The 22224-nt window shown below is 37.3% G+C and overlaps 1 protein-coding gene across 4 annotated transcripts in view; it reads left to right on the top strand.

Annotated features, from left to right (window-relative positions):
- Positions 1 to 16: 16 nt before the first annotated feature.
- Positions 17 to 22224, top strand: part of SAMD8 (sterile alpha motif domain containing 8) — a 61704-nt gene continuing 39496 nt past the window's right edge. For all 4 annotated transcript variants that reach the window (XM_040624579.1, XM_040624580.1, XM_040624577.1 and 1 more), the window contains exons 1-2: positions 17 to 242; positions 18412 to 19004. In XM_040624579.1, coding sequence (XP_040480513.1) covers positions 69 to 242; positions 18412 to 19004 — 767 coding nt within the window. In that variant the 5' untranslated portion in view covers positions 17 to 68. The remainder of the gene's footprint in view (positions 243 to 18411; positions 19005 to 22224) is intronic.

The following is a 22224-nucleotide window of genomic DNA, read 5'->3' as shown; positions in this document are numbered from 1 at the left end:
CCCTCCTCCCGAAGCAGTTCCGGTTCGGATTCCAGCGGCTGCCGGGGCGGCAGAGACGAGCCGAAGCGATGCCTGCGCGCAGCCGCCACCGCCCCCGCCTCCACTCGGGCTCGCCTCCCCGGGCTCCGCCTCCGCCGCCCGAGGCGCTTCACTCCGGCGAGGCCCGGAGGGCCCGGGACTCCGACGGCGGTTCGGACGCCGACTCGGAGGTGGGTCGGGGGAGCCCGACTCGGACCTCGGAGGTGAGCGGAAGCAGTGCCGGAGGAGAGTGGAGTTTGGGGGGCGCCGGCAGCCGAGGATGAGTTGGGAGTCAGGGGCGGAGCCGGACTGCGGAGGACTGGGATCCAGAGGTGCCACAGGAGACAGTTGAGGGAGCGGGGAGAGTCTGCTCTAGAATGGAATCTGTGGGAAATGGAGGCTGTTGAGCCGAGGGCCTGGGGGGGGGGGTGCGATGGCAGGAGGCGGAGGGGCAACGGTAGTGGGAGACCTGAAGGAGAGGCGGCTTTGAAGAGGCAAGGGCTTGGAGGGGTTTGGAAGCCGAGTAGTGAGGGAAGCGGATTGAAGGGGTCCTGCGAGAATGCCGGGCCGGAGGAAGGGATGCTCTGGGATGTGGCGGTGGGGGTGAGGGATCCGAGCAGCCAGGACCAAGGTCGGTATTACGGCCTGGCGAGAGAGACGGGACCGTGTGTTGTGAATGACGAGGTAGCTGACCGAAGGGTGGGGGTGGGGGGTTGCTAATTAGGAGAAGGTTTAGGTTTGATTGGAAGAGGGAGGGGCTGTCGGTTAGGAAGTCGTCTGACCTGAAGGGCTAGGGGAAAAAAAGAGAAATGGGGTCAAGAAAGAAAAGGAGCCCTTGGGGATCTAATTCAAGGCTTTCGCATTTTCACAGGTGTCTTTGAAAGCACCGAAGATCGCTAGGGTAATATGCTTGGATTGTGGGGCTTTCTGTGGATCCTTTTAAGAATATGGGGCGGTGTTGAACACTGATTTGCCGGAACGGCTGGGGGAAGTAGTAAAAAGGAAGTGATGTTCGGAAAAGATATTCTGACAATAAAGATATCATTTGGGTTTCTTCTATCAGTAATAGTGTGGGTTTTTTTTTTTTTCTTAAAGTTTACTTTAAATACCAGACAAGTTTAGATCTTTAAGAAAGAAAAAATTTAATATGTTACCTTTAAATTTAAAAAATTAAAACGAGTATTTGGACACTTAGGTTTTACAGATACTCAGTATTGACTGGTTACACTTTGACAACTTGAGTTGACACATATTTCCTACAGGGTAAAAATATGGTCGGTGCAGGTGTCTGGGTTAAAAGAATTTATAGAACTACAGTGACCCTTGAACAACAGGAGTTCAGAAGCATGCAGTCGTAATCCCCTATAACTTTGGACTCTCCAAAAACTTAGCTAATAGCCTGTTGACCAGGCGCCTTACCGATAACATAAACAGTTAACACATTTTATGTGTATTATGTATTATATTCTTATAATAAAGTAACCTGGAACAAAGAAAATGCTAAGAAAATCATATGGAAGAGAAAATAAATTTACAGAGTGTGCTGTATTTATTGAAAAAAATCTGCATGTAAGTGGACCTGTACAATTCAAACCTTGTTGTTCAAGGGTCAGCTATATGTGAAATCACCACAGTCCAGGTGTACCAGCTCTTTCACTCACTCATAAGTGTCTTGGATTGGGGTGTCTTGAAAATTGGAGGGGGTACTTTTGACAAAGTTGCGGGACGAATATTAATGCAATTTTGCATATATTGTATGAGTAATATTTTTAGTAGAGTGATCTAGAAAAATAAGAATAGAGGATGCTTGTAGGCAATAAACAGAACTGGGATAGGTGGGTACATAGATACTTTTTATAGAAGACATAGTACCGGAACAATAATTGTACCAGAAAAATGATTGCAATACTTATATTCATTTTAGTAGAAATAAGTTAATTTCCTTTTGTAATTGTTAAATTACAACATGGCTTTAACTTTAGCTGTGTTTCATAAAATTACTTTTACAGCTTTTTTTTTTTAAGATTTTATTTATTTATTTGACAGAGATAGAGACAGCCAGCGAGAGAGGGAACACAAGCAGGGGGAGTGGGAGAGGAAGAAGCAGGCTCCTAGCGGAGGAGCCTGATGTGGGGCTTGATCCCATAATGCCGGGATCACGGCCTGAGCCGAAGGCAGACGCTTAACCGCTGTGCCACCCAGGCGCCCCTACTTTTTCAGCTCTTTATTTGATTATACATTTTGCAAATTTGTTGGCCATTTCAAAACAAACTTTTAATCAAGTGTTTCTTCTCTAAACGGGTATTTACTGTTTAATCTTAATGCAGTGAAAATGTACGGATTGCAAAATCTTTTCAATATTAGTTTATGTGTATAGACTGTGTCATATGTTCAGATGCTCAGTGGACTCCATTAATTATTTCTTCAAAGAAGAGATAAATTCTCTTTTCTTTAACTGTTGTCAAAAGATTAACTCCCTTTTCTTTAACTTAATACAGATGATCTTTAGTTGGAAGTTAGATAGTATTACTATTATTTATGTTTCTGCTTACCGACACCAGACTGAGATTCTCTAAAGACCATGTCTTAATACTTAGCTCTAAATAAAAGTCAGCATTTAAAAATGTATGGAATTGAACTGAAATAGAACTCTCTATTAAGGTTACATCTTAATATTACTATGAAATTAAATAAACCATCAAATGGAGTTTACAGTTAATATATTAGCATGTCTAATAGTTATTTTTGTTTCCCTTTGACAGTTCTCACACTTAGTCGTAAAGAAAATCAGTTTTGTGCTTGAGCAGTTTCCCTAAGACAAGAAGAAGCCATCATGACCACATGGCAGAACATGCAGATACTTAGATAAATCAGTTTTGATTTCAGTAGTACTGTCCATTCTGTAAAGACTCTAATTCACATTGCACAACTGCTTGTAAACATTCTTATTTTGTTAACCACCAGATCTTCACTGCTTTTTCAAAACTTTGCCATAGCTGATTTAGAGACATTTTCATTGCTTTTTTGAGAATTGAAATTTGAACATTGTTTTTGAGAAGTTGTTGTATCACAGATGTTCTAATGAATATTATTGTTATTTTCTCTTATAGAATTTCCATATTAATTAGATATTCTTTGAAAATTCTTACCTCTAGACCTGATGTAATATATGACGTTAATAGTAGTGTGATTCTAACATGACCATTAATCATGACAGTGATTCTTACTTTAGGTCTTACTGTCGTCTTAGCTTTGAGAAATCCAGAAGTTAACAAAAATTGGAGAGTGTGAGCCAGACTTGCTTGGAGATCAATTCAGTGTTTACATGCTGCCTCTGTCACTGGTTCATAATTTGTCATATGAGTATGGGATATGGATTTGTGACAGACTTGTGGTGTCAATATTCCTCCCCCCATACACACAGCACCATCATCACTGAATCTTAAGCCTGACCCCTTCTAGCTGACTCTAGATTTCATGCCTCCATATTGAATTGTTCTGTTACTTCACTACACATTGGGTCCTCCCAGTAATAAAATCACTTCAATGCAGAATGTAACATGAGTCTGTCTTGTCTCTTGCTTAGGATAGTAGAAACTGGGAAAACTTCGTTACAATAGTTTAATCACAGTGTTTCACCATAGAACTGTTTTTTATCATTTGTCCTTAAAAAGGATGTTGTGAAGTCAGTGACCTATGTTTATATTTGTCTCAAATTTTTATTGTGGGTTTAGTTAAGCATTTGAATTGTGCCAGAGGTCAAGAGAGGTAGTAATGTATCTATTATCTTGACCCTTTGTTCTCTTAAAATTCGTGACCTGTAAGACATTCTAGTAGGAGATGAGAACCACGAATTCTACTAATTTCGGGTCTTCTTATAAGTGAAACTGTATCACCGAGTTACTGAAAATGCCTGCAAATGAGATTTAGTTGGAACTTTGAGATTGAATTAAATCAATGTTAGTTTCATCAATAAAATTTTGTCATAAAAGTCAAACACCGCCAAAACCATACATTAAATTTGGGGTCCAAGTCCAGTATATTTTCACAATATTGTAATAGATTTTGAAATCTTGAGCCAGTTTCTCATTTTCCATTATGTTGTTTTGATTTGGAGGTATAGCATATTTAAAAATAAAAATTTTACTAATCAATATGTCAAACCACTAGCCTTTCTAAATATCATTTTAGTGATTAGAATAAGAATTGGAACTTTATATGCTTCTTTGCTGGTGTATTTCTTTGTACTGGCATGCAGCCAGATCAAGAACCCTTCATCAGATTTACTAAATTTTCATCATTGTGTAAAAACTTCTGTAACTGAGGGTTTAAACTGGGCATTGTTATCTATTGTTATCTATTAGATTCTTACTCATTGAGCTGAGACGGTTCTGGATGTGGTATAGAATGTGGTGCAGCTTGCTAGTTATATCTTATATAGTTAGAGTACAGTCAGTATCAAGACCAGGAAATTGACATTGGTTCAAAATGTGTGTATGTCATTTATCATGAGTAGATTTGTTTAACCATTTCACCAGTCGAGATACAGAGGGGCGCCTGACTGGCTCAGTTGGAAGAGCATGTGACTCTTGATCTCTGGGTTGTGAATTCGTCCCACGCTGGGTGTAGAGATTACTTAAATAAATTTAAAAACTTAAAAAGCCTAAAAAAAATTTTAAAAACATATAGAATTATTTCATTGCTATAAAGATCTCGGGTTAACCCACACACCCCTGATACATGCTTCTTTCTAACTTCTGGCAACCTCTAACCTATTTTCTACCTGTATAATTTTATCATTTGAGATTATAAAAGGAATCATACTGTATGTGACAATTTGAGATCAACTTTTTTCACTTAGCACAGTGCCCTTGAGACCCATCGATTGTGTGTATCCATAGTTTAATTTTTATTGTTGAGTAGTAGTCCATGTTATGGATGTACCACAGTTCCACATCTTAACTGTTCATATATTGTGAGATACTTTGTTTTTATACACATTTCAGCTATGACAAGTAATGAAGCTGGGAACATTTGTATACAGGTTTTTGCGTGAAACTTAGTTTTCATTTCTCTGGGATAAATGCCTGGGAGTAGGAGTACAGTTGCTAGGCTGTATAGTAAGTGCGTGCTTAGTTTTTAAAGAAATTGCCAAACTATCATCCAGCATGGCTGTACAGTTTTACTTTCTACCAGCAGTGTGTGAGAGGACCTTTTTCTCTGCATCCTTGATAGCATTCCACATTGGCACAGCTTATTCTTCCTGTTCAACAGGTGTGTAGTAATACCTCACCATGGTCTTAATTTGCATTTCCCTAGCAGCTAGTGATGCTGAACATCTTTTCATGTACTTCTCTGCCATTCATATATCCTTTTTTTTTTTTTTTGTAAGAGTTTATTTATTTATTTGTCAGATCGAGAACGAGAGCACACGCGAGCGCACACAAGCAGGGGGAGCGGCAAGCAGAGGGAGAGGGAGAAGCAGGCTCCCCGCTGAGCAGGGAGCCCAATGTGAGACTCGATCCTAGGATCCTGGGATCATGACCTGAGCTGAAGGCAGTCGCTTAACCAACTGAGCCACCCAGGCGCCCCCAGTTCATATTTTCAACTTAATATCCCAGTACTCCCTTATGTCCCGTGAAAACTAATGGTTCTCCATTGTTTTGTCTTCATACCCTTGCTCATGCAGTTTTCTTCTTCTAGTATACTTTTATTTCTCCATCTCTATCCACAGTTTCATCTCTCCCTAAAGACTCAGCTCAGATGTCACTTCCAGGAACTCTTCTGATCTCACCAACTGGAAATAACCTCTTTTCCAACTCCCTTAACCTTCTAATTTTTTAAGCACGTTTCATAAGTAAACTGCTTTGTTAATGTTTTATGGATTAAGTGATCTAATGTATATAAAGAACTAGCGGCTGTAATTCATTTTACCTTTTTTTAAAAAATGACTTTCTTTAATACCCCTTTCTAGATTAAAATCATTGAGGGCAGGATCTATTTCAGATTCATCTAGGTAAGTGCCACGTGCCTAGTGCAATACCCTTCACATGGTGTGTGCACAATAAATATTTAATAGGTGAACAAACATAACATGAGGGCATTTTAATACTATCTGTATCCCCAATGCCTTATTACCTGACACCCGCATATAGCAGTAAATGTTTGAGACTGAACAGTGCAAAATTTGTGATTCAGAAAGCTTCCATCAAAAAAAAAAAAAAAAAAGCCTTCATCATTAGGCAGTCTCATTTATGTAATCTTTATGTCATATAACTGAAAACCTTTGATAAATTCCTCTGCTGATAACTAGAAAATATTTAATATTTATGAGATTCAGTCCCTACAGAAGTACAAGAGCCTTCAGCTTATGTGAGATGGTGTGGTATAGGAAGAACATGGACTTTGAAATGAGATTGCCTGGGTTGAAAATTTTGTCTGTGGTAGTTACTAGTATACATTTATCTTGGCAAGTTATTTAATCCATCTGCTTGAGTTATCTCATCTGTAAAATGAGGACGATCACAATACCTGCTTTATATGGTTGTGAAAATTATTTGAGCATGCAAGTAAGACACTTAGAACACTTCCTGGCTTTCCCTCTATTAGCTTGCTCTTTCCCTCCTCATTTTACAGATAAGGTATTTAGATGCCAAAAAGTTTAGACTATTTTAAGTCACTCAAAATGCTAATATTAATTAACTTAAGCTCCAAGAATTTTGACAACCAGTTCACTGCTCTTCACGATATCATGCTGCTTTTCCTTAAAGCCAAAGGACAGGTTGAAAATAAACTATTAAATCCTACCAGGGACTTACAGATTTAAAAATATTTATTATAGATATATTTTTTAGCATTCTTACTATATTTTGAAGACTTATTTCCTTATTCTTATAATTATCAGAAATACATAAACTGTGGATAAATTTGATCAGTTATTTAAAAATAATAAAAATTCTCTGGACACCTGGGTGGCTCAGTGGTTAAGCATCTGACTCTTGGTTTTGGCTCGGGTCATGGTCTCATGGGTCATGAGATCAAGCCCTGTGGGCTCCCTGCTCAGCAAGGAGTCTGCTTAAAGATTCTCTCCCTCTGCTGCTCCCCCACTCACTCTTCCACATTCTCTCTCTCAAATGAATAAATAAATCTTAAAAAAAAAAAAAAGATAAAATAATAAAAATTCTGGGTTTTCTGGGTATTAGGTTTTGGTACTATAGACTCTAAAGAATTAACGTAAAATAAATGCAGTTTTTCTTAATACATACCAGCAGTCAACCCTAGAGTGTGATACTTCTTTACTAGCAGTTCTATGTATATGTTTAGCTGTTTTATTCAGTTGTGTCATGTAGATTATATTATAGGAGAGACAGCTACTCAACACAAAATCAGCATACAATTGATGAAATAAGATGTGTGTGAAAGGACTTGAAAGATTAAATGTTAGCCAAGCCAGAAATAGAAGAACAAGCAGAATTAGATTGGATGGTGTAATACTGTGCTTCAGAATCACTTGGGGAACTTTTAAAAAAATGCAGATGTCAAGCTTTTGTCCCCTTAGAGATTCTGATCCAGTTGTTCTGGGGTGGGGCATGGGCAGTGGAACAGGCATGTTTTTAAACTTCAGATTATTCTAACATGTAGTCAGGTTGAAAACCGTTGTATATATCAATTCCTTGGCGCGTAGGCAAAGGAGGAGTCAAAGGTGTTTTGTTTCGTTTTTAAGATTTATATATTTGTTAGAGAAAGAGCATGAGCAGGGGGCGTGGCAGGCAGAGGGAGAAGCAGGCTCCCCGCTGAGCAAGGAGCCCGACAGGGACTCAATCCCAGGATCCGGGATCACTACCTGAGCCGAAGGCAGTTGCTTACCCGACCAACCCACCCAGGTGTCCCAGAGTCAAAGGCTTTTATATCCTACTTTGTGTAGGAGATAGAGAAACTGGGAGATGTGAACAACTTTTTCTAGAAAGATACTCTGTGAGGCACAGACATTATATATTAAGTCTCACAAGAATCTGGATTAAATTTTGCTTAAAATCATCTGCTTGTTGGGTGCCTGGGTGGCTCAGTCGGTTAAGTGTCTGCTTTAGTCTCAGTCATGATCCCAGGGTGCTGGGATCAAGCCCCATTTGGGAGCTTGCTTCTCCCTCTTCCTCTGCCCCTCCCTGCTCATGCGCTTTCTCTCTCTCACTCTGTCAAATAAATAAAATCTTTTTTAGAAAATCATCTGCTTTTCTTCGCTTTGATTACTTATTCTATAAGTAACATTCTGATTATTAAATCAGCCTCGTAGGTACTTCAGAGATTTGAAAGAGTCTGCCTGGGACAAGGTTCTTGACTATCCTTCATAGTCACTTAAGAGGCATTCTAGTTTATTTATCAGTACCTTATAAGTTTTCTCTTAGTCTCCCTTGGTTTTATCAACTCTGGGGTAATGACAAGATCAAGTTTTGAATCTTTGAGGCTGATTACCAGATTCTAATTCCTTATGAATTTATCAAATTAGTGACCAGGGGTTATCTCTTGGTAATTAGACATTATAAATTTGTTGATGTAAAACTGTCTGAAGCCCTGAAGAATTTGTAATAAAGTTGTATAATTTAAAATATGCTTAAACAAAGGGAAAATGTAAAATTTTTTAAGAATATACTTTTTTTTTTTAAAGATCATATTGGAAATGGAAATGTAAAATGGTACAGCTGCTTTGAAAAATGTTATGGTGGTTCCTGAAAAAAGTAAACAGAATAACCAAGTGACCCAGATGACTGCTTCTGGGTATATACCCCAAAGAAGGAAAAATAGGACTTGAACAGATATTGTACATCCACTTTTGTAGGAGCATTATTTGCAATGGCCAAAAGTTGAAAGCAACCCATGTCTGTTGATGGATGAATGGATAAACAAAATTTGATAAATGCATACAACAAAATACTATTCAGCCTTAAAAAAGGAAGGAAATTCTGTCACATGTTACAACATGGGCAAACCTCAAAGACATTATGCTAAGGAAAATAAGCCAGACACAAAAAGACAAATATTGTATAATTCCACTTATGTGAGGTACCTAGTATAATCAAGAGACAGAAAGTAAACTGGTGGTTGTTGTGGGGTGAGGGAAGAGGGGATAGAGGGGAGTTATTGTTTAATGAATACAAAGTTTTCATTTAGGATGGTGAAAAGTTCTGGAAGTGGATGGTGGTGGTGGTTGCACATCCATGTGAATGTACTTAATACCACTGAACTGTATACTTAAAAATGGTTAAAATCATAAGTTTTGTGTATAGTGTAACACACACAAACAAAACAAAGAACATACCATCATTTCTGTGATGCAGGTGTTAGAAAGCCAGTATCGCTTCTCCACAACTGCAACTGCTTCCTTACACTCAACTGTTAGTGACTGAAAGCTGGAGAATTACATGTACACACACACACACACACACACACACACACACACACACACAAAATCAACAGTTACATAGTCTTGTGAATAGCCAAAACTTTAGGAAAACGGCTCCTATTTCACTTTCTGCTTTCTGTATCTCACATCAGAGGGTCTAGTTGGCCGAACCTAATTCACATTTAGAACCCTAGTTGCAGGGGATCCTGGGGATTAACTCTTAGCTTTTCAAACTCTGTAGTAGCAGAAAACAACTAGAGGGAGATTGGAAAAGATACTGAGTGCCAAATATATCATATTTGTCACGGATACTGAGTCACTGGTGATTCACAGAAGATAATGCTCTAAAAGTATTAGTTGAGTGGTTTTCAGTGGTGGCCAGACTGTCCTGCAGCTGGTGATAGGGAGCTAGGGTGGAGCACAACAAATAGCTTCAACAGGAGGAGTAGGGAAGGAGTTTATTGATAATTCATTATCTCCTTTTGTTGTTCTGGACCGTTTGTACTCAGTTCGTCAGAACTAACATACAGTATTTGCAATTTTAATATAGTAGAAGACAACTGAGTTATTACTGTGAAGATATTTGGGTCACTCTAATGGCATGCCTTAAAGGCTCATTTATTAAAGAATAGCTATGCTTCTATTAAGAAATATCAGATTTAAAGTTCTTATAAGCTTTTTTCATTTTCTTAAGTATGGAGATAAGGTCGTCAGAGGAAATGTACTGACCTCTTTTGCTCTCGGGGTGGTGAAATCGCTAATTAGTAGGAACTATATTTAGAGAGAAAAGAAATAAACATGCTAGTAAACAAAAGAGTTGGTGTGCTGAAAGTAGCATTTTTTATAGTTTTCAAAAATTTCTAACCAGAGTCCACCCATAAGATATCTTTTGTTCCACTCTGTACAGACCAATCAGCTCTTTTTGTTTATCTGTTATCTAGGACTTGAAACTGTTTGACTAAAGCTTATTGATAGTGAGGTTCTTTCTGCAGGGGTGGACTATTTATTCTCTCACTGCCTTGATAGTAAAGTACTTTGATAATTAATTTCTTAATAGCTCGTGATTTCAGAATAAACTTTAAAATTTTATCTCAAATTGGAATGTTTCCTTTATACATACTAATTAACATTTGGGACAAGTACTAGCTTTGCATGCAGTGCTTTTTAATGTGAATCAAACTTTAATGACATTAGTATGTAAACACTTCAGATTCTTTGATACAGTTATTCCACTCCTAGAAATCTTATCTCAAGCTCTGCAGTACTATTTGTAATAGTAATAATATTGTGAACAATTGCCAACAATGGAGAGATGAACAAACTATTGTATAGCCATAGAATGGAATGTCCTTTTCAAAAGATAATTTAATAATGCTAGGTAGGATTCTTGTCATAATGTTAAGTAAAATGAGACAGATTTATCTATGGCATGATTTCTCTTTATAGAAAATTCTGTGTGAGAGAGGTATATAACAAATTACAAATAATAGTTCTCAAAGGTAATTTTAAAATTATATTTTAAATGTTCTTCAATGAATATATTGCTTTTATGTATTTTCTCTTTTTATTATAGAAATACTTTGCTATAAAAGATTCAAACAATGAAGAAATTTGCAGACTAAAATCCATAAAAGTCCTTCAGTCTCCTACCTACCAGTTTATCAACTTGTTCTTTTATGGATTTGCTTTTGGTATCATAGCTAAGAAAATCTTGACCTAACCTAAGATCAGAAAGATTTTCTCTTATGTTTTCTTCTAGATGTTTTCTAGTTTTAGATTTTACATTTGGTCTGTGATCCATTTGGAGTTAATTTTTATATGTAGTGAGAGATGGATTTTTTTTGCATATGGATATCCATTTTTTCCAATTCTATTTGATGAAGACTATTCTTTCTTCATTAAATTGCCTTTGCACCTTTATAGAAAATTAAATATCTTTCTTTCTATGTAAGTCTGTTTCCAGATTCCCCATTCTGTCACATTTGTTTATCTTTATGCTGCTACCACTTTGTCTTGATTTAGTGTAGTATGATAGACAATTCTAAAATGACCTCCAGTGACTGTTGTATAATAATGGAAGGGATCTGTGAATATGATGGGCTATCAGTGCTGTAATTAGGTTATGTTATATGGCGCAGTTGACTAAGAAACAGATTATTCTTGGTGGACCTGACTTAATCAGGCAAGACCTTAAGAAGGAATGTGCTTTTCTTGGAGAGATTCCAGGCACAAGGGGAATTCAACACAGGAGAAGCTGCTGGTTTTCAAAATAAGAAGAGGCCACATAGCAAGAAATATGGGTGGCTACTAAGTTTATGGAAATTTGCTACATATCAGTAGAAAAAAATTATTGTATGATAATTCTTGAAATCAGCTGTCTAATTTTGTTCTTTTTAAAAAAGAGTTATTCATTTATTTGGGAGAGAGAGAGAACGTGCACATACGTGCACCTGCACAGGAAGAGGGGCAGAGGGAGAGGGAGAGAGAGAGGAGAGAGAGTCTCAAGTAGACTGCCAGCTGAGCACAGAGCTGACTTGGGGCTTGATCTCAGGACCCTGAGATCATGACTTAAGCTGAAATCAAGAGTCAGGCACCACCAAGGTGCCCCAAATTTTGTTCTTTTTCAGTATTCTGAATCTTCTGCATTTCCATATGAGCTTTTGTGAAATAAGTTTGTCAATATCTACAAAAAAAGTCTGCTGGGATTTTGATCGGCATTGCATTGACATCTTAACAATATTGAATCTTCTGACCAACCCATCTCTCATTGTTTATTTAGATCTTTAATTTCTCTTAAGTAGTGTACAGGTCTTTCCCATGTTTGGTCAGATTTATCTGTGAGTATTTGATATTTTTTGATGCTATTATAAATGGTATTTTATAAATTTCAGTTTTTTATTTTTTATTACTAGTATATAGAAATACAATTGATTTTTGTATGTTGATTTTATATCCATCAATCTCGCTAAACTAACTTACTAGTTCTAGTCAGTTTTCGTGTGTATGTGTGAATTCCATTGAATTTCTTACATAAATAATCATATTGTTTGTAAATTCTGCAAATCGTGAGTTTTATTTCTTACTTTCTAATCTGTATGGCTTTTATTTCTTTTTCTTGCCTTATCCTATTAACCAGAATGTCCAATGTTTTATAGTAATGGTGAGAGTGGATAGTCTTTTTTTTTTTTCTTAAGATTTTATTTATTTGACAGAGAGAGAGACATCCAGCGAAAGAGGGAACACAAGCAGGGGGAGTGGGAGACGAAGGAGCAGGCTCCCAGTGGAGCAGGGAGCCCGATGTGGGGCTCGATCCCAGGACCCTGGGATCACGCCCTGAGCCAAAAGCAGACGCTAAAAGACTGAGCCACCCAGGCACCCAAGAATGGATAGTCTTGCCTTGTGACTCATATTAGAGGGAAGCATTCAGTCTTTCATCATTAAGTACGATGATGTTAGCTATAGGTTTTTCAAAGATGCCCTGTATCAAATTGATGAAGCTTCCCTGTATTTTTTAGTTTGATGAGAGTTTTTATCAGGAATGAATATTGGTTTTTGTCAAATGCTTTTTTAGTGTTTTGTGTTTTTTTTTAAGATTTTATTTTTAGGTAATCTCTATCTCCAACATGGGGCTGAAACTCACGGCCCTGAGATCAAGAGTCACATGCTCTTCCAACTGAGCCAACCAGGCACCCCAACTTTTTTAGTGTCTTTTGTGATAATCTTGTGGTTTCCCTGTTTTAGCTTATTAATATGGTGAATTATTTCAGTTTTCAAGTGTTAAGCTAAATTTGCATTCCTGGGATAAATAACCACTTGGTTATGATGTATTAATTCCTTTTTAAATATTGTTGGATTTGATTGCCTAAGATTTGTTTAAAATTTTTGCATCTATGTTCTTAAAGGGCTATCAGGCTGTAGTTTTATTTTCTTGTGGTGTCTTTGCCTGGTTTTGGTATCAGGGTAACACTGGCCTCATGGAATGAATTCATGAAGGTGACTCCTTGGGTCACCTGGGTGGCTCAGTCGGTTAAAAATCTGACTCTTGATATTGGCTCAGGTCATATAGTCTCAGGGTGGTAAGATTAAGCCCCATGGTAGGATTCTCTCTTTCCCTCTCCTTCTATCCTCCTCCCCCCAAAAAAAGAGAGAGAAAGGGAGAGAGGGAGGAAAGGAAAGGAAGGAAGCGAGGGAGGGAGGAAGAAAGAGAGATTGGTTTTCTCCTTTTCTAAAAGAAAGGGAAAAATAATCTTTTCTTGTGTTTCATTTAGAATAATTCCTATTGTTATATCTTCAAGTTTATTATTCTTACCTTCTTACAGATAAGAATCAGCTGTTAATCCCATCCAGCGTATTTTTCATTACATTTTTAGAAGTTTGAATTGGATGTTCTTTTTGTCCATGTCTCTAACTTTTTTGAACATATGTAATAGAGTTCTTATAACTTAATTTCCTTGTTTGCTAATTCTATTATTTGTATCAGTTTGGGTCAATTTTGACTGATTGGTTTTCTGTTCATTATAGGTGAATTTTCCTACTTTACATGTCTGGCAATCTTTGGTTGGCTGCCAGACATTATGGATTTTATCTGTTGGGTACTGAATACTTTTTGTATTCCTAGAAATATTCTTGAACTTTGTTGTGGGAGGTAGTTAAATTACTGGAAAACAATTTGATCCTTTTGGATGTTGCTTTTAAGATTTGTTTGGCTGGACCAGAGACATGTTCATTCTAGGGCGGGGTTTCTCAATATCAGCACTATAACATTTTGGATCGGTTAATTCTTTTGTTGTGAAGGGCTATGCTGTGCTTTGTAAAATATTTAACAGCATCCCTAGCCTCTACCCTTCAGGTGACCCCCCAGTTGTGACAACCAAAAATGTCTCCAGAAGTTGCCAAATGTGGGGAGGGGTGGCAAATTGCCCCCAGTTGAATAACTACTGCTTTAGGATTAATTTTGTCTCACTACTATGGCAAGATCTTCCTGTGTGCCTTACCCAATGCCCCATGGATTTTGAGGGTTTTTTTTTTCAGTCTGGCTGTTTGGGGTAGGCACGTTTATTGGTCTTATTTATATACTGGATGTTATTTCCCCTAATCTTGCTGGATGGTTCTTTTTCTGTCCTGTCTTGTTTCCTCATATATATGTGATGATCGGTATTTAGCTGCATATTCAAGGGAGAGTCTCTGCAGGTCTCTGGGGTTCCGTTTTAGTCTTTTTGGGTTGCTGTAACAAACTTACTGTAGACTAAGTCGCTTAAACAAAACACACTTATTTCTCACGGTCCTGGAGGCTGAGGAGTCCAAGATCAAAGCCCAGCAGATTTGGTGTCTAGTGAGGGCCTGCCTCCTGCTTCATAGTCAGTCATCTTGTAGCTGACTGGAAGGTGGTGGAAGGAGTGATAAAACTCTCTGGGATATCTGTCATAAGGGAATTAATCCCATTTATGGGGGTTCTGTCTCATGACCTAATCACCTTCTAATTGTGGGCTAGGATTTCAACATATGAATTTTGGGGAGACACAAACATTTAGTCCATAACAAGTCTCTCTGTGCATCCTTCTCCTCTCCAGTATTCTATTTCGTGAGCACTAGCCACCTGGATCTCCCCAGACTCTCAGCTCCATCTTCTCCCCTCAATAAGTCTTCCAGGCCTCACCCATTTTGTGCCCTGTGCCACACATCACTTGGAAACTCTCAAGGCAGTAAGCTGGGGCAGTAGGGCTCACTTTGTTTCCCGTCTCTCGGGGATCTTTTTTGTCTGATGCCCAATGTTTTGAAGCTGGTTTTTCTCCCCCCATATATTTTGTCTCTTGTTTGGTTGTTAGAGATGGGAGGATAAATTTGGTCCCTCTTATTATGTCTTGGTCAGAAACAGAGTCCTTTTAACTGATACTTTATTCATATTATAGATTAAAGTTGAAAGTGTCCTGGGGCTCCTGGGTGGCTCAGTTGTTTAAGTGTCTGGCCCTTGATTTTGGCTCAGGTTATGATCTCAGGGTCATGAGATAGAGTCCTGCATCAGGCTGTATGCTGGGCATGGAGCTTGCTTGGGATTCTCTTTCCCTCTCCCTCTGCCCCTCCCCCTCAAAAAAAAAAAAAAAAAGCCAGAAGTGTTCTTAAAAACTTACTAACCTAATTTCTTCATTTTTTGGATTTGTATGAAACGTATAGCTGTCATATGTTTGTTCAAGGTCTCCTGTTTCATGTAGTTTCTGTGGCACAACATAAATATTAAATTGGCCCTAAAGCCTTTTATTATCTTTTTAATATACCTCTTTAGAGCAGGTTTTCACAGTGTTAGCAAAATACAGGTCTCTAAATATATGTAGTAGCATCCAATTAAAGGACATGTCCTGACCTGATGAAGCACATTAGTGGAGTGTGTCATGTTTTTAGGGCATTGCCACAGCAGGCTCAAAGACTTCCAGAAGGCTTCCTTGTGTAACTCATATTTTCTAGCAGCTGAAACACCAGTTTCAAAGCCTCTTTGTTAGCCTGATTGAGGGCATGGAGAACTGGTGATATAAGACAGGGTTAAAAAAAAAAAAACTACCATGAGAGAGATGATCATTTTGAGCAGTGTCTGAGACAAAACCATACTGAAGGATAATACTACAAGGATGGGAGTGACTTGGAACCCATTGGTGGTAAGCTGTTGGAGAAAGGAGAAAGGCAACAGAATAGAAAAATGACAGAAGAAATCTGGCCTTTTTGTGTGTGAGATGAGCTTCCAAAATTTGCTACATTGCAACTGCTACAGAGTTTGTAGCATGTGCTTGTTGGATATTCAAAGATGAAGTAATTTATTCAGAGCATATCTCGGGGAAAAGATTTATGTAGTGGGTGGGATGAAACCATCTGGGTATATATATGAACTAAAATAGCAAAATCATATTTTAATGGAATTTTATATATATGTAATAACATAAAATGATATACATTAGCATGTATAAAATTCAGTGTTAAACTGCATAAGATGTGTAATTCCTTGGCCTTAGGGATGGCAATGTAGCTAAAAAGAGCTGAGTAAGAGTTCTTGTAGCTATACAGTATAAAAGAATTAGCCTTTTAAAACATACAGATCCTTACAGGTGGATGTGCTGTTAATTTCCTAAAACTGAAAAGCTGTTGTGGATTGATAATATGAAAAACTCTGTTTGGAAACAAAATATGATTTAAGGCTTCCAAAAACTGGGATTGCTTTTTAGCAATTGAGAAATATTTAGTGAGTGTTTCTTGCTGACTGAATATTTCTGATGGTGTAAGTGGTGCTCATGTAGTTAAGTGTCTGCCTTTTTCAAGTGATTATGAGTCTTCATGGCAAGAGTTTGTGTGGATAGGACAGAATGTAGGACAGTAGCAGTTTTTTACTTTTCTCAGCATAAGTAAGCATAGAAGGTTTTTCATAGCCAAATATACATGTTATAAATGATAAGTACCAAAATCAATAATTATTTCATCTGGGAAGGGGGGGAAGGGGGCGATATCAGAGAGGGACATTCACATGTATTGATCTTTAGTTTTTGGCTTTTTAAAGCCAAAACTATGTTTTTAAAACATAGTTTAACACATGTAGAGAAAAGTGTAGATCATAAGTATACAGCTTCTTGAATATTTACAATGTGAACATACTTGTATAACTAATACCCAGATTAAGAAACAGAACATCTGTATTGGGAGTATTTTATATTTTTTCAAGCTGGGTAATGAGCATATGAGTATTTCTTGTATGATTCTTTGTTGTTGTTATGCTTTAAAGTTTGCCTGCTGTGTTTTTTAAAAAATCATCTGGAAAATGCCAGAAAACCCACATGCTTTAGTAATTGAGAAAAGTACTTTAGGGAAATAGGGTTTTTTTTAATGTAGGCCTTTGTCTCCTGTGTATCTTATAACCTGGTGGAGGCCCAAGATACTGAAAGTTTTAAAATGGAAAAAGAACATAAACAGAACTGTGTGGATCAAAGTAGTAAAAATCATTAGTGCTTTTTGAAACAGTACGTTATTGGCCTTATATAAGCCAATATAAAGTTTGGGTCCTCAAATTTTAAGTACATCGAAATGACAGCTTCCTTTTAAAAATTTTGTCACTGAGGGGCACCTGGGTGGCTCAGTCAGATCTGCCTTCGGCTTAGGTCATGATCCCAGCATTCTGGGATCGAGCCTGCGAGCCTGCATCGGGCTCCCTGCTCAGCGGAAAGCCTGCTTCTCCCTCTCTCTCTCCCACTCCCCCTGCTTGTGTTCCCTCTCTCACTGCCTCCTCTCTCCCTCTCTCTCTCTCTCTCTCTGTCAAATAAATAAATAAATAAAATCTTTAAAAAAAAATTTGTCACTGAAATCTCAGTGATAGTTTAAGAAGGAAATTGCTTACTCAGTTCTATAATGGTATATTCAAGGTATAGAAAGAACGAGCTATTAAGATATTTATAGATATTTATATCTAGTTTACGGTTTTTATATCTGTTATAGAAATCATTATTTGTATAGTAGATAGAAATATGTTTAAGGAGTTTCCTAAAAGTAGTTATCTGCCTTTGTGTTGGTTTTTTTTTCTAATCTTGACGAAGTGGGAGATACTTATTTGATCAAACATGAAGATTTCTGAAATTTGATTTATTTTTATGTATTACATATCTTTCTATATCTCATTTTATGAAAAGCCTTAATAGAGGATTTTTCTCAATTATTCTCAACAGTAGGCTTTTTTAAATTAAGTTATGGTTGCTGTGGTGTGGAGAAGCCATTTGTAGAGTAATTTTTTGTAAAAATGTTTAGTTAGCCTTCCTTCTGCTCTTGGGTTTATATGCATAAAATTATTAGAATGTTAATCTACTGAAAACCAATCACTGAGTAATTTTTGTTCCTTTTACTCTCTTCTAGAAGCCAATAGATCAATGTGAATAAATTATTGTTTCTGGTATGTTTATATGTATTTGGTCTTAAAGGAGTTGTTAGGACACACTGAGTTTTTGTTTTGTTTTCCTGTTTTCCCTGGACAGGCAGTGGAGGAGGAAATGGCTGTTCCTAATCACCTCTGCATTCGTCGCTGGACTACCAAGCATGTAGCTGTTTGGCTGAAGGATGAAGGCTTTTTTGAATATGTGGACATTTTATGTAATAAGCATCGACTTGATGGAATCACATTATTAACATTGACTGAATATGATCTCCGGTCTCCTCCTCTGGAAATCAAAATCTTAGGGGACATTAAAAGGTTAATGCTTTCAGTTCGAAAATTGCAGAAAATACATATTGATGTTTTAGAAGAGATGGGATACAACAGTGACAGTCCCATGGGTTCCATGACACCTTTCATCAGTGCTCTTCAGAGCACAGAGTGGCTCTGTAATGGGGAGCCTTCACATGACTGTGATGGACCCATCACTGATTTGAATTCTGATCAGTACCAGTACATGAATGGTAAAAACAAACATTCTATTCGAAGATTGGACCCAGAGTACTGGAAGACCATATTGAGTTGTATATATGTTTTTATAGTATTTGGGTTTACATCTTTCATTATGGTTATAGTCCACGAGCGAGTGCCTGATATGCAGACCTACCCACCACTCCCAGATATCTTCTTAGACAGGTAAGTTTTGTTTGTAGTTGCCAAGTTTGTAGAATGTTGCTATAACAGCGATGATAATAATGTATTGTAATTATGTTGTTTATTATTATTTTGGTTGATATACACTTTCTGTTTACTTTATCTGGTAATATATGAAGATACGCTTTGAAATTGCCTTTTTGTCCTAGTGTAAATTAGATCTTAAGCCTATGTGAGTGGGAAAGGCCGCTGCTTAGTTTATTTTTTTTATAGCTATATTACAGCTCCTTGGGCACTTGAGATTATAAAAGGGTTTCATGGAATATTGTCTGTAATAAATGAAATTTGGTTACTTTTTTTAATGATGAATGGGGTTTAGCTTTTCTAAAAGTAGGGGGAGGGCTCCTGTATCACCACATAAATTGCAATTATCACGAATAGTACAAACTGATTCGTTGGTAGTGTCTTCTTATTTTTATGAAATGCTGAGTGCATGAAAAAGAATATAGTATATGCATATAAAAAATAAGAATAGAACAAAATTATAAACTATTAGTTTTTATATTTGTGGTTTTTTAAGTTTTAAAGTTTGTAGAGCTTTCTTGTTTGTTTTTATAAAATGTTTTACCCTTCTGAAAGTGCCTTATAGTATATATTTTTTAAAATGAAATGAATCAAAGTATCCATGTTAAGATGGTAGAATGGCATACATATCACATTTTGTTCCTCTTAAACCCTGACTAAAAGTATAGTAAAGAGGTTTTTGTTTGCTTAAGTTGTAAGCCTACAAGGATGGGGCAGATAAGAGAGGATAAAACAGTCATACATTTTCAGAAGTTTGAAAATAGATGGATGAGTGGCAACCAACAGACCTAAGATAACATAATTCTAGTACAGCAGTTAGGAAAACAAAACCAATCAGTCTATGTTGCAGATTTCTCAAAAGTTCTGGATACTGCAGGTGAAAGAAAGGGTGGTGCTAAAATAAGAATAGAGTGAGAACTGTTTAAGAAAGCTGTTAGATCCCTAAATCTCCTCGCCTATTCTATACAGTTTTCCCAACTATAAACAGAAGAACCCAAGGAAGTAAGGAAGAAAGCATGTGGCTATTTGAGGAAAGAGTATTCTAGGCAGAGGAAACAGCAAGGTGCAGAAATCCTGAATTGGTAGTATACTTAGCATGTTCAAGAAACAGCAAGTGAGAAATGGGGAGAACAGTTGGAGATGAAGTCTGAGAGGAGACAGGAATCCAGATTGTGTAGAGACTTGTAGACCATTTATGGACTTTAGCTTTCATTCTGAATGAGAAGGGAAGCCATTGGAAAGTATTTAGGAGAAGAATACAGTGATCTAACTTCCATTTTAAAAGGTAACTGTAGTTGTTGTATTGAGAATAGCCTGGGTGTGGATGTGGGTATGGGAAAGCAGGGATTAAATTATTGAATTCATCTAGACAGAAATGAGGTGAATTGGATGAGGATAGTAGTGGGAGAGATGGTGTGAAAGAGTCAAATTCTAGTCATATATTTAGAAAACACAGCCAACAAGATTTGCTGATAGATTTTCATGTAAGGTGTAAGACAAAGAAAAGTCAAGGATTACTCTAAGATTTTTGACCTGAGCATCTGGAAGGATGGAGTTGCCCTTTACAGAGATGGGAAGATTGTGGAAGGAGCTGAGCTGGAGAGAAAAAGAAGGATTTGGTTTTGGACGTGTCAAATTTGAGATATCTTTTACACAAAATCAGATGTCACGTAAGAGATGCAAAGATGAGCTGGAGTTCAGAGAGATACAGGCTGAAATTTGGAAGTTGCCAGAATAGGTGAAGACATGGTATGAGATAAGGTCTTCCAGGGAATGAGTTTGGAAGAGGAAAGATTGAAGATGAAGCCCAAGAACATAATAACAGAAGTCTGAGAAGTAAAGGCAAAACAAGCAAAGAGAACTGAAGATGTCAGGGCAGAAAGAGAAAGTAGTATCCTGGAAGCCAGTTAAAAAAAAAAAAGTATTTTAAGAGGGCAGGAATAATTAATAATTAGCTGTGTCAAGTTCTGCTGAGGAATCAGGTAAAATGTGGGTAATTGACCACTGGATTTAGCAACATGTTGGTCATCTGTGACCTTCATAAGAGTTAATAAGAACAAAAGCTGATTGTTATGGGTTCAAAAGAGAATAGGAGACTTACTGGAATTTACCTGAAGATATATATCCACAAATATGAAACAACATATGTATAAAGTTATTCATTGTGACATTATTTGTAGTAATTGTAAATATTGGAAATAATCTAAATGCTTATCCATGGAAAACTGGTTGAATATACTAGTACATCTGTATAGCAGAGTACTATTTAATCATAAAGAAGAGTGAGGAAGATTTCTAAGAACTGATGTGAGCTGGTTTTAAGTGTGGGGCAAGGAAAGTATAAAATGAGTAAAACAGCTCTTGTTCCGTAAAGCAAGGGAGAGCACACAACCAATGAAAGCATGTCAAAAGAGCATTCGAGTTGGTTTGAAGGTGCTTGCACTGATCAAACTGGGACCGTTGGAACATCAAAAAGCATAATGATGGTAATGGATTCTAATATTTTGAGTAAGAGAATCTGTGAATCCATAGTGATAAATGAAAAGTGGTGGGGTGAGAGGGGAAATTCTTCAAGAATAATACGAATAAACATAGATGGCCTGTTTCGCAACATCCAACACAGTAATTGATTCAGGCAAGTCATCAGTAGATGCTAAAATCATTAAGTGAAAGGTCAAGGATATTCACATAATCTGAATATATCTCACATATTACTTAATTACAGGGAGAATAAGGTACCTTTACAATGGCATGATCTGACATGCATCATTTTAACCAAATGATCAAATGCAGCATTGCTGTGGGACAAAGTGACATTATGTGCATTGGATGTGATGTTCACAACATCACCTATATAATAATCTTGCCCCCTCCAAAAATATAACCTAAATCTGATCATGAGGAAATTATAAGACAAATCCAGAACATGGAACAGTTCTGAGGCTGAGGTTTTATATAGACTATAACCAAGGCATAGTGGGAGAAAAGAGGAAAACTGGCCTGGAAGAAAAATTAGGATCTTATTTTTAAAGCGTACAATTCAGTGGTTTTTAGTGTATTTACAGTTGCATAACCATCACCACTAATTCCAGGACATTTTCATCACCCTAGAAAGAAACTCCTATCCATTATCAGTCCCATTCCATTCCCCCCTCCCTCTATTCCCTGGCAACCACTA

This window comes from Ursus maritimus, unplaced genomic scaffold (genome assembly GCF_017311325.1).
Source record: "Ursus maritimus isolate PB19 unplaced genomic scaffold, ASM1731132v1 scaffold_7, whole genome shotgun sequence".
Taxonomy (NCBI): Eukaryota; Metazoa; Chordata; class Mammalia; order Carnivora; family Ursidae; genus Ursus; species Ursus maritimus.
The sequence above is the reverse complement of the archived record's forward strand: the minus strand, read 5'-3'. Positions and strand labels throughout refer to the sequence as shown.